Source organism: Bos indicus, chromosome 18 (genome assembly GCF_029378745.1).
Source record: "Bos indicus isolate NIAB-ARS_2022 breed Sahiwal x Tharparkar chromosome 18, NIAB-ARS_B.indTharparkar_mat_pri_1.0, whole genome shotgun sequence".
NCBI lineage: Eukaryota > Metazoa > Chordata > Mammalia > Artiodactyla > Bovidae > Bos > Bos indicus.
The window spans coordinates 40,630,906-40,644,485 of NC_091777.1; the positions used below are offsets into that span (position 1 = coordinate 40,630,906).

Sequence of the window (13,580 nt, forward strand, 5' to 3'; positions counted from 1 at the left end):
GTGATGGCAGCGCTGTTGACGGTGATGACAATGATGGAGACTAGAGAAGCAGTGAGCTGGGGGTCAGGGCTGGCCACAGTGGAGGTACGCATGACAGGAGGGCGGGGATAGCAGCCACAGTGGCAGGAGAGGTGCTCGTCCTGCTGCCGCTTGATTTTTAGTGTGTTCACATGCCTCTTCCTCTTGGTATTGGGCAGGGAAAGTTGCCAAATGTACGGGGAACATAGGTGATTGTAGTGCGGCCCCTCAGGCTCCTATCTCCATCCCCTCTACCTAGCCAGCCACTCAGCCTTGCTCATGGACGGGCTGGGGAGGCGGCAGCAGTGGGGGCTGGATCTTGGGCTGCGGTCTGTGAGGATGAGCTCCTCGCCCAGGGCCATGGTCCTGCCATCCCACCTCCTAATCTGCACAGGAGCGTCTCGCTCCGTCTCCATCTCCGTCTCCACCTCCTTGACCAAGGCCGCCATTATCTTTTGTCTGAATGTCTAACACTGTTTTCTGTGCGAGCTTCCTGATTCTTATTTTGTAAAAAAAAAAAAAAAAAATCATATAAAAACAGAGAACATCCCATTGGGTTATATTTTCCATCGCTGTTTACGGCATGGTTCACAGGTTTGGGCGTGCTAGGGCTGTTCCCTTCAAATCCCTGCCCCTTTCTACAGCCCAAATGAACTTACTGATCATTTCACTTCCCCATTTAAAACGTTTTAGAAGACTCCCCATTTTCCTGAGGATAAAGTCAGCTCCTTAGTGAGACATACGAGGCCCTTCAGGGTCAAGCCTTCTGCTCCCTGCCCTCCCCTTATTTTGAAAACAAAATGAGAAAATGACCCACAGCAGTTGCTGGTGTCCCATCAGTGCTCCTAGCATGGGTCCAGAGGTCCAGCTGAAGTTCCAGCAATTCAAGGCTGTGAATGTGTGCTGTTTGACAAGACTGATTTCATTGTCAAGGTATTTTCTCCTACAATTATACCTCCTATTTCCATTGCTTTAATTTATAATCTGTGCTACACTAAGCAAACCATACATCTTTACTTGTTAGATCTTATCAGGTGGTTTTTTACATTCCCATTCTTCCTCTCAGCTATCTGACCTACGCTTCTCTCAATTTCTTAAACCACCCTCTTTCCTTCCTTCCTGCCCTTCTTCCAACACTGCACCTCAAAAACTGCCCTAGATTAGATAGCCCCCCCCAAGTTCCTGCTTCTAAATGGAGCAGATTATAATCATCACTTTAAATTACATTAAAAGTAGGCAAATTTCGGAGCCTCTCTGAGCACAAACACAAAGCCTCAGCCACGTTTCCATATTTATTGCCCGGCTTTGTGGTCTTACACTTGCTGATCTTTCCACATTGGGAAGCAAATGACAGACGAAACAGATGGGACTTGCTCAGCACCTTCCCCATCAGCACTCGCTCTGCCACATGAGTGGGCGAGGCAGACTGCAGACATGCACACAGGGAAGACAGCCTGCCTTAGCCCTTCATTGTGGCCCAGAAGGCAGATTCCCGCTGGCCACCCATGCTGAGGTGGGACACAACTGCATAGTTGGGACTGTAGGGAATGAGAACCACAACCTCCTCGGCAGCTCAGGGCGCGTGAAGCAGCTCCCACTGAGCCAGGGCAGTGCTCAGAGAAAGGTGTAACCAGCAGCCACAGCACCCAGGGGTGGGCGCATCATCCCAGTGCACCTAGCCTGTGTACCACCAGCCTCTGCTGCTGTCAGTAATTTCAAAAAATATTAAACGTGAGCCAAACAAAACGTACCTGCAGGACCCTTTTATCCAGCCAGTGGCCATTTTCACCCTCTTATATGGATATTCCCAGAATCCAAGTTTCGATGAATCCGCAAATTAAAAGTCACTGTCTACTACAAGGGTACCCCTCTTTTTCAAGACCTTGTCTGCACCGCAGAGACTTCAGCGGCTGTGCAACATACACCATTCCATCTCCAAATGTGGTCTAAACCATGATACACAGCATTACCTGAAACACCAGCCTGTCCTTTGGGGTTTTGTTTTGATGGAACACTGCATCCAGGTGAAGGGAGACCAGGAAAGAAGAGAGGTGGACTTCTTTTAATTTGTAACACAAAAGATTGCATCGATCGTAACTTACCCGTGAATTGAAAATAAAATATGGAAAGGGAAATCGCTGAGCCCAAACCAACGTGGCTGACGGACAGTGTCTGACATTCACACAGCCCTGTCACAGCTGAGGGGAGGGCTTCTTTGCTGGCTCCTTCAGCAATCCTGACATGGGCAGCTCTGCAACTGGAGCAGTATTGATTTTCCTTGTTTGCCACACATTCTCTTTTAGAAATAACTGAATCTAATCCTGTTTGGGTCAACATAACAGGAAAGTAATCATCTGTTCCTGAGAGCAAAATGAAATTTGATCCAAAAAACTCTCCCAACATTCTATTTCAATTCTTTGAAGCAGGTTTTCCATTTTAATGATAAGTTAAAGCCTTCATTATGATGAAGCTTTCTCTGTCTGCTGCCTGTTAGCAGTGGGTCAGCTTTGCTAGTCTCCTTTGTTTGTTTCCAAAAGACCTCTTGCTTCCCCGATGTCCAGGTAGCATTGTCAGCTGAGGTGTTGTTTTTCCTCAGGTCTGCAGACACTCTACAGCTTCGTATTTTTACTTTTCAGATATTCCCATATGCTTTTTTCCCCCATCCAAACCACATCCCAGGGGGTGCAAATTTTGGATGAGAGTGCTGTTATGCGGGGCAGGGACCTGCAGAGTCTCCCCAGAGAGTCTGCTGCCTGGGGTGATTTAATAAATGCTCCAAATCACCCTCTGCTGGTCGTCACTGTCCCGAGCTGGTTAGGCTGAGTGACAGCCCCACATTAATTATCAGCTCCAGCCCTTCACTGTCCTCTGGCCTTTCCTATCCACAATGGGTCCTAAATTTGGCTCTACATTAGAATCAACCTGGGAAGACATTAAACATCTAACTCCTGGGCCCTACTGAGACCTGAAGAATCAGAATTTATCCAAGGATGAGGTTCCGGAGTCTAATGAGCCTCCCAGCACCCAGTCCATCTGTCCTTTGCCTTTGAATGGTATCATTTCAGCCCAAGATAATGTCAGCCAGAGACACGTGACCTGAAAGGAGCCAAATGGAAAGTTGTGGAAGATAAAAAGAGCTTTTCCACGCTCTTATGAGGCCATCCTGGATGGGGATGGGGGTGGAGGTGGAGGTGCAGAAGAGCCAAATCACCCTGCATGCTGCCTTCCTGTTCTTGTTCAACCATCCATCCATCCATCCATCCAGTCAGACCTGTACTGAGCTCATGCCCTGTATCTAAGACCCTGGGCTTTGTGAGTGGTGAAGAGGAAAGACCTTGAACCCTGCCCTCCAAGAGCTCACAGTGCTTGGGTGGTGCTAGCCCAGTGTTTCCCCAAGAAGAAACCGAACTGGTCTCTCTTCTAGAAAAGAGTAAGCGGGAGTCAACTCAAGTCTTCACCAGGCAAGAAAGTAATGACATTAATTTTTCCCATCATGCTGATTTTTCTAAATGTGGTAGACAAAGCTAGTTTTTAGTTTAATGATACAAGGTTTTCCTTGAAAATAAGCCTACTGATTAACACTATAATGTGCCTTCACTGCATATTCATTTGAATAGTTACAATTTAAAATACTGAATACCAAGTATGGGTGAAGATGTGGGCCAACCAGAACTCTCAGCACTGTGGGTGGTAATGTAAACTGGTGTAAAGTCACCTTGGAAAATGGGCACTTTCCTATAATTTTAAACATATGTATACCATACAACCCAGCAGTTCCCTTTCTTGGAATTTACCTGAGAGGAATGAAAGCATAATGTCCACAGAAAGACATGTACTCATTTGTTCTTAGCAACTTCATTTATAGTATTAAAAGCTGGAAAAAGCCAAGGTGTCTTATCAACAAGATGATGGATAAACACTCTAGTCATCACACATACTGTGGAATACTGCTCAGTGATGAAAAAGAAGAGACTACTGCCCCTTGCAACAGTGTAGATGATTCTCAAAACCACTATGCTGAGCAAAAGAAGTCAGACACAAAAGAGTACATATTTAGGATTCCACTTACATGAAACTGTAGGCACAGCTTAATCTACAGTGGTAGAAAGCTGATGAGTATTCATCTGGAGCCAGGGTTGGGGGTTGCCTGGGCAGAGGCACAAGGGAACTTCTCAAGATGATGAACATTTTAAGTGCGGTGTACATTATTAAGGCAATGATTATACTGGGAAGGTGTATATATACGTGCAAAAATTCATCAAACTGTATGTTTAAAGTGAGTGCATTGTGAATGTTAGCTATACCTCAATAAAATGGATTTATTAGGTGACACTCAACAAGGCAGAAATCATGAAGTCGGAGGGTAGTGGAACTTCTGAAGTTTAGGAAATGGCACTCAGGTGAAGTGGACAGTATCCTAAAAAACGTGCACGTGAAATGCTGTGAAACTTCAGAGGAAGATGGGAAGTGGTGGGAGCTTCATAAAACAGATAACATTTCTCCTGAACCTTTTAAGAAAAATGTAGACAGCAGATGGGGTCAGAATGAATATCTAAGTGAAATTGGGTTGAAATTAATATCAGGGGCCTGAGATGGGAGAGGGGAGGTATCCTTAAAAAAGCCCCTGCACCCTGGGAAAACTAAGAATGGGGGTGACCCCACCACTCTGGCCTTTGTGAGGTCCATTCCATAAAAACTGAACATAAGACCTGGACATAAGGCCTTTAGTACCAGCTGGTGCGGTCACCCGCTCTCTCCCTCGGCCCTTGGGGGCTCTGAGAACTGGAGTGGTGACAAAGCAAACTGGCCAGGCCAGGACCAGGGTGCGGCAGGCAAGCCACCCAGAGCAAGCATGGTGGGAGGCAGGGCCCCACAGAGGCTAAGCCCTCACTAGCAGGACTTGAGAGTGCGTGCCTCACAACCTGACCCTGCTTTCTGCTCAGCCGGGAGCAGGAGCCCGAGTGACTCATTAATTCCTAGCTGTGCCTGCGTGCCCCTGCAGGCCATGCACTGTGTTAGAGGGCGTATTAGATCCAAGTCCCCAGCGAGCTCACAGTCTAGCAGGAAGGGGGAGAACAGTGTGTGAGGGGAAGCCCGGAGGCCACGGGTTCTCAGAGAAAAGACACTTGACGCATACTGGAAGGGGCTGATCAGCAAACTTTTGGAGAAAGTGAAACCTGTTATGAAGTGAGGAAGGTCAGTCCAAGAGAGGGGTGGGGCAGTCCCGTCTCAACCTACCTGGTCTAGGAGTTAAGAGTTTGGCCTCCAAGAAAGAGCCTACCAGGCACTGACCTGCAACAGCTGATGTGACTGTGTTCCCCCGTCCACCCTATGTTTTGTAGGTTTGCGCTGTCCCAGGGGGAGTCCACCCCAGTAACCTTGGCATCTGGCAGCTCGGCTGCAGTCCCAGCAATAGAGTCCCCCGAGATCGACCTAAGTGATTTTGTTAAGTAAGTGCAAACTCAAAGCCACAGTGTGTTTCTCTATAGCGTTCTTTTCTCCACACTGAATTATATTCTTGAACTCATTCTTCATGTCCTTCATTTATTCTTCCAGCAGTTTAATGAGCGCCTCCTCTGTGTTAGAGTCTTTGCTGGGCATCTATCTGGGATCCAGAGTTAAAAATCATCTCTGCTCTTAGAGAGTATAGCCTCCTGATTCCTGAGGGATATTGCCTTCTCCATCTGCCTAAGGTCTGCAGCCAGGGTCAGGTCAACTTTATTTAGAAGGCAGAGAAGGATGTGACAATTGGCCAAACCTGGTAGTCTCACAATAAAAATGTGCTAATAAATGATGAAGCTTAACATTGAGCACTCGGGGGCACATCCAAATTGTCTGAAGGGTTGCTTGAGCTTTTGAGAACTTCTGTAAGTCAGATAAGGCCCTCATAGGCCAGGAAAAAAGAGTTGGGGCCTCTAGAAAACTGGCCAGTTTGATGCTGTAGACTGGGTGTTTGGCGGCAGGGAGTAACAGAGCGCTGACCAGCTTGAGAAAAGTGTCTCTTGAGTGAGAACCTCACTTATTCTTTGGGGTGCAGCAGAGGAGAGAGGAAGACAGGGCCATCATGCAGCTGAAGACTGTGTTGTGATGGTGGCTGAATGAGTGATTCTCCACATTTCATTAAACTCCCTAGGACTATCATTGTGGATGAAGATGTCGGATGTGAAGAAAGAGAAAACAAAAAAGCACAAGTGCCCCCCCTGGCCATCTCAGACGTACGGTTTCCTTTCTCTGGGGCGAGCGGGCTATGAATCTTTTTCCAGGTCACTTCCCAACCAAACACCCACAGAACCATCACCTCAGTGACAACCCAGACATCTCAGCACATAGACTTTCTCTGTAACGGAAAAGCCAGTTACCCCTGACCTTGGGCATCATGCATTCTTCCCAGCCCCTAGATAGAGGCTACAAAAGGAGAACTGTCTTACATGGTTTAAAAAAAAAAAAAAAAACAGGAAGAAAGTTTATAAATTCATACTCTTAAATTCTCCTTCTAGAATGATGGCCTAAGGAAATAATCAGGAATACAATACAACATGTATATTGTATATACATAGATGTATATACAAAGATGTATGTTAAAACACTTTAGAAATAGCAAAAAAAAAATTTTGAGAAAGTAAATTGCTTTGTGTCCATGATGATCTGCAATCTTTTAAAATAGGATTTGTCTCTATAGTGGCAGAGTTGGGGGAAGCAAGCATTTTCACACTTTGTAGATAGGAGTGTGAATTAGTGGAGCCTTTATGACAGGCAGTTTCACAGGTGTATCAAAATTTAATGGACAAAGAAATGGCAACCCACTCCAGTATTCTCACCTGGAAAATCCCATGGATAGAGAAGCCTGGCAGTATATACCATGGGGTTGCAAAGAGTCGGACATCACTTAGTGACTGAGCACATCAAAATTTAAAATACACAGTTCCTCTACTACAGTACTATTCTACACATACACTTTTAGGTTTACATAATGACAGGTAACTATCCTTGTACATAGCAGCTTTATTGGAAAGAGGAAGAAAGTTGGAAATGACTTAATTCTCCCAATGAGAGACTGGTTGAACATATTATATTTGCACAAGGCAATATGATGAAGTCCTTTTTTTAGAAAATGAGAGCTTTTTTTTTCTTTTAATTGATTTTGAGCAATCCCTGATAGTGGAGGTGATGGACTTCCAGTTGAGCTCTTTCAAATCCTGAAAGATGATGCTGTGAAAGTGCTGTACTCAATATGCCAGCAAATTTGGAAAACTCAGCAGTGGCCACAGGACTGGAACACCTGTTACTCCAGGTGTTTCCTGACTTCCTACTTTTGCATTCCAGTCCAAAGATGGCCGATAAAGGACAGAAATGGTATGGACCTAACAGAAGCAGTAGATATTAAGAAGAGGTGGCAAGAAAACACAGAAGAACTGTACAAAAAAGATCTTCATGACCAAGATAATCACGATGGTGTGATCACTCACCTAGAGCCAGACATCCTGGAATGTGAAGTCAAGTGGGCCTTAGAAAGCATCACTACAAACAAAGCTAGTGGAGGTGATGGAATTCCAGTTGAGCTATTTCAAATCCTGAAAGATGATGCTGTGTAAGTGCTGTACTCAATATGCCAGCAAATTTGGAAAACTCAGCAGTGGCCACAGGACTGGAACACCTGTTACTCCAGGTGTTTCCTGACTTCCTACTTTTGCATTCCAGTCCAAAGATGGCCGATAAAGGACAGAAATGGTATGGACCTAACAGAAGCAGTAGATATTAAGAAGAGGTGGCAAGAATACACAGAAGAACTGTACAAAAAAGATCTTCATGACCAAGATAATCACGATGGTGTGATCACTCACCTAGAGTCAGACATCCTGGAATGTGAAGTCAAGTGGGCCTTAGAAAGCATCACTACAAACAAAGCTAGTGGAGGTGATGGAATTCCAGTTGAGCTATTTCAAATCCTGAAAGATGATGCTGTGAAAGTGCTGCACTCAATATGCCAGCAAATTTGGAAAACTCAGCAGTGGCCACAGGGCTGGAAAAGGTCAATTTTCATTCCAATTCCAAAGAAAGGCAATGCCAAAGAATGCTCAAACTACCGCACAATTGCACATGCTAGTAAAGTAATGCTCAAAATTCTCCAAGCCAGGCTTCAGCAATACGTGAACTGTGAACTTTCTGATGTTCAAGCTGGTTTTAGAAAAGGTGGAGGAACCAGAGATCAAATTGCCAACATCTGCTGGACCATCAAAAAGCAAGAGAGTTCCAGAAAAACATCTATTTCTGCTTTATTGACTATGCCAAAGCCTTTGACTGTGTGGATCACAATAAACTGTGAAAATTCTGAGAGATGGGAATCCCAGACCACCTGACCTGCCTCTTGAGAAACCTGTATGCAGGTCAGGAAGCAACAGTTAGAACTGGACATGGAACAACAGACTGGTTCCAAATAGGAAAAGGAGTATGTCAAGGCTGTATATTGTCACCCTGATTATTTAACTTCTATGCAGAGTACATCATAAGAAACGCTGGGCTGGAAGAAGCACAAGCTGGAATCAAGATTGCCGGGAGAAATATCAATAACCTCAGATATGCAGATGACACCACCCTTATGGCAGAAAGTGAAGAGGAACTAAAAAGCCTCTTGATGAAAGTGAAAGTGGAGAGTGAAAAAGTTGGCTTAAAGCTCAACATTCAGAAAATGAAGATCATGGCATCTAGTCCCATCACTTCATGGGAAGTAGCTGGGGAAACAGTGGAAACAGTGTCAGACTTTATTTTTTGGGGCTCCAAAATCACTGCAGATGGTGATTGCAGCCATGAAATTAAAAGATGCTTACTCCTTGGAAGGAAAGTTATGACCAACCTAGATAGCATATTCAAAAGCAGAGACATTATTTTGCCAACAAAGGTCTGTCTAGTCAAGGCTATGGTTTTTCCAGTGGTCATGTATGCATGTGAGAGTTGGACTGTGAAGAAAGCTGAGCACCGAAGAATTGATGCTTTTGAAGTGTGGTGTTGGAGAAGACTCTTGAGAGTCCCTTGGACTGCAAGGAGATCCAACCAGTCCATTCTGAAGGAGATCAGTCCTGGGTGTTCTTTGGAAGGAATGATGCTAAAACTGAAACTCCAGTACTTTGGCCACCTCACATGAAGAGTTGACTCATTGGAAAAGACCCTGATGCTGGCAGGGATTAGGGGCAGGAGGAAAAGGGGACGACAGAGGATGAGATGGCTAGATGGCATCACTGACTCGATGGATGTGAGTCTGAGTGAACTCCGGGAGTTGGTGATGGACAGGGAGGCCTGGCGTACTGCGATTAATGGGGTCGCAAAGAGTCGGACAAGACTGAATGACTGAACTGAACTGAACTGATACATTAAGTAAAAATACTACATTATCTGTTTTTTAAAGTATTTTAAATTATGCTTGTAAAGAATATTTAGTCATATGGGAAGGTGTCAGTCATGCTATAATGTTAACTGAAAAATCAGAATATAAATGTATATACTCACACTGTGCACACACACATGTATATTTAAATCTGCAGAATAACCTAATGATTGATTGTATTTTGATCTTTTAACCTTTCTATGTATTTTTAAGATGTCATAGAAAAAATTTTTTATTTTTAAACTTTACATAATTCTATTAGTTTTGCCAAATATCAAAATTTAAGAATATAGAAAAATGAAAGCAAAACTTTTCAAAATCCCACCATTCATAGAAAAACTTTAGCATTTACCCTCCCAGATATCTCTATTTGCATATGAAAATCTGAGTTAATTTATACACACTCACACTTGCAGGTGTGATACCTAGGCATATGTAATGTCACAAATATGAGATGAAATGGTTGCATGGCATCACCAACTCGATAGACATGAGTTTGAGTAAGCTCCGGGAGTTGGTGATGGACAGGGAAGCCTGGCCTGCTGCAGTCCATGGGGTCTCAAAGAGTCGGACACAACTGAGTTACTGAACTGAACTAAATATTACACAAATGGAACTGCGTTTTTACTGATGATATCAGTAATGCACGTCATCCTTGGTTCCTAAATGCACACTGCATCATCCTCCACAGATAGAGGTACCACACACACTTCACTTAAAGCAACCCCCCTACCTGCCTAGTGATAGGCCTTTAGTTTACTTCCAGAGTTTTGCTCTTATAAATAACACTGCAGTAAACATCCTTGTACATACATCTTGGACGCTTGCCCAGTGATCTCGGGATGGGGGGCGGGGGGCAGGGGATGGGTGGGGGGCAGGGGGCAGGTGGGAGGGGAAAGGTGCTATTTTAAAATATATGCAACCTACTTCATTTTTCTGTCAGTGAAGGGGAGAAGCATATTGATGACAAATTATGAATGCTTACAAGTTTTTCCTCACACCTCGAATCCCTAGGGATCGAGAATGAACTCCGCTGAAACGGAAAGAATAGAGGTGAACCAGAGCCACAGGGAGTTTCAGGAATCCCCATGGAGCTTTGAGCGGGATGAAATGTTTTCCATTGGGGTAGAAGAAGTAAGTTAACACCTCATGGGCCCTAAAGTCATCTGATATTAACTCTTTTTACTGAGCGCCTGCCCCCAAGTTAGAAATTGAAAATTTCCCAAGCACCATTACTGCCTTATCATCATATATTTTCAGAGTGCTGAGTTAGTCACCTTTCGTAGAATCAAGCAAGGTAAAGTGAGGAGTCAGTCTGTAAGCTGGCTGAACTTGAGCCTACCCTTTGCAGAAGACCTTCCTGTGGAATGAATTTCTCTGCAGGTGTTTGATATTTTGCCCCTCTACGGAGTGCTGCAGCCACACAGTAGCCACCAGATATCATTCACCTTCTATGGACACTGTGACATCATTGCACAGGCTAAGGCTCTGTGCGAAGTGGAAGGAGGACCCACCTATGAGATCATACTAAGGGGAGAGGCCTCCCTGGTCAACTACTCCTTTGACACCAAGGATATTAACTATGGATTACAGGTATTGCCAGCCATCGGGAGGAGATTTTTCTGGGTTTGCCTTCAATATTGGTCATAGTCCTTGTGCTCTCATCTCTCCTGGAACCTCAGTCTTCATAGTCTCACCATCACCCCTGTCCTTGATCCCTAATCTGCTTCCTAACCCTGATCATCCTTCTACTGCCAACCACGTGCCAGACATTTTCACTTTGCTTTTCTTATTTTATCCTCAAATTCTGCATGTTAGACCCTAAAATTTGGATCTTTATTCTCAATCCAAAAGCCCATTCCAGGCTCTTTATTTCTTTCCGTAGGACTCCTCCTTTCTCAGCCCCTTGAGTTTACGACCTCTACGGAATTTTCCACTGCTCTCTGTCCCTCACCTCCCCACATCCTTACACCCTCCAGGGTTTGTTTCTTCATCAAGCATAATTCTTCTGAGCTGGTTTTACTTTCCCGTCACCAATACAGTTATCACACTCCAGGATCTCATCAAGCTATGCCTAAATTACTACTCAGACTATGATGCGTGTACGAATCACCTGGAGTCCTGTTCAAGTGCAGATTCTGATTCAGTAGGTCCATGATGGAGCCTGAGACTCTGCATTTCTAACAAGCTCCCAGGTGATGTCGATGCTGCTGGTCCACGGACCCATGAGACAAGGGATTACAGTGCATTCCTGGCTTCTACCTATAACCCATCTAAATATCACTGTCAGATAGATTTCCCCCAGATTACATTTTCATGCCATCAATCCCTGAACAGTTAACCCCAGCGGCATTTGGAAAAGCAGCATAGAGAAGAAAACATTGTTCTGTGGTCAGAAGAACTGGGAGGTTATCTTACTTTTACTTCCTACTGACTGTGACTGTCACCTAACCTCTCAAAGTCTCAGCACCCCTCACCTATAAAATGGGAATGGGGTAGCAATTCCTATTTCACCAAGTGGTTATGGTTTCTTTAGTGTCTGGTCAGTACTATGCCTGGATCGGAGAATGCATTCAATCGTGAGTTACTCTGTGGATCAGAGCCAGGTTCCTCCACCTGAGTAAGGGTATCCTAAGTCCCTCTATTAATTGATGTTCCCTGTATATTGAACTTTATTTCTCATGATTTCCCATTATAAACCATTTATTCATTTATAGTCAGACTGGTTTACCCACTAGCCCTAATGCACCCCAGCCCTTCCTGCCTCCCTCTTTCCTTTTGTATTATCCCTTTCATTTTCCACTCTGCCAACTCCAAACTCACACAAACTGTAAGACCCAGCTCAGCTCCATCCCTCTGTTACCTTCCTCCTCCACTACATTCTCTTGGCTATACTTAAGTATAGTCTTTGCCATAATATAATAATATAATTTACTTTCTAAATCTTGCTTTGGAATAATTGTCAATTCTATGTCTGTACAGCTTCTCTTCCCAGTTAGAATTAGTGTTATGTACTCAGATACTGTATCTCCTACCAAATTTTAATGGGGATTAGACTCCCCATTATATAGCAACTGCAATGGCACCGCACTCCAGTACTCTTGCCTGGAAAATCCCATGGATGGAAAAGCCTGGTAGGTTGCAGTCGATGGGATTGCTGAGGGTCAGACACAAGTCGCTGAGCGACTTCACTTTCACTTTTCACTTTCCTGCATTGGAGAAGGAAATGGCAACCCACTCCAGTGTTCTTGCCTGGAGAATCCCATGGGCGGGGGAGCCTGGTGGGCTGCCGTCTATGGGGTCGCACAGAGTTGGACACGACTGAAGTGACTTAGCAGTAGTAACAGCAGCAGCATGTATTATTACTGAATTGCATGTGTACATGTATATTAATAAGTTAAAGACTGTGCTGAAAATCAAATTCACCCAACACCTATTGACACTTTGTGTATCATGTTGACTAAATAGAATTCTCTTTCACTCCTTATCTCCAAGGTCTTCTGGGTGATTGGTTCTGGCTCAGCTCAGAGTACTTCCTTTGAACCAGCTAGTTCTTGCCCTTGTTTATTCTAAGAGCCCCTTAAGTGGCTTCAGTTTGTGATTATTGGACCTTTTGGATTGTGTTAGCAAAATCTCAGGAAAAAGAACATGTCTGGCCTATTACTTCCATGTCTGTCTGTAAAAATAGAAACATTCACTCTAGAATTCTGAACTCAACTCTTATCCAAATCTTCTTAATGTAAAAAAGCTTACTTTAAGATCCTCTAATATTAATTCCTTGTGGTAAAGAAACAGAGGTCTAGGGAGGTTACCCACAGCTGTACTAAACTAAATTAGTTGTTAGAAGACCTAAGACTAGAGCCAGACTGCAGGGTCCAGTGCTCCTCCCACCCAGTAGGCACCTGGTTGTGATACTAAAATGTGGATTGGCCCTCATCTACTCCCTGGAGGAGGGCACGGCAACCCACTCCAGTATTTTTGCCTGGAGAATCCCATGGACAGAGCAGCCTGGCGGGCTACAGTCCATGTGGTCTCAAAGAGTCAGACACAACTGAACCAACTTAGTACACAGCACACACCTCATGGAAAATGAAATACATGTATGTGAGGCATGCTTGTCTATCCACCTTGGTCAGAATGATGCCAGAATCTCAGAGGGTGGGCGGCAGGGGAGTCACTCATC

General features: G+C 44.5%; 1 protein-coding gene across 1 annotated transcript in view; it reads left to right on the forward strand.

Moving 5' to 3' along the window:
* The window catches only part of HYDIN (HYDIN axonemal central pair apparatus protein), a 345,392-nt gene that overhangs the window by 227,962 nt on the left and 103,850 nt on the right, over positions 1 to 13,580 (forward strand). Inside the window, 4 exon segments of the mRNA XM_070770879.1 lie at positions 5,361 to 5,468; positions 6,152 to 6,233; positions 10,412 to 10,531; positions 10,781 to 10,990. Of these exon segments, the coding sequence (XP_070626980.1) occupies positions 5,361 to 5,468; positions 6,152 to 6,233; positions 10,412 to 10,531; positions 10,781 to 10,990 (520 nt within the window).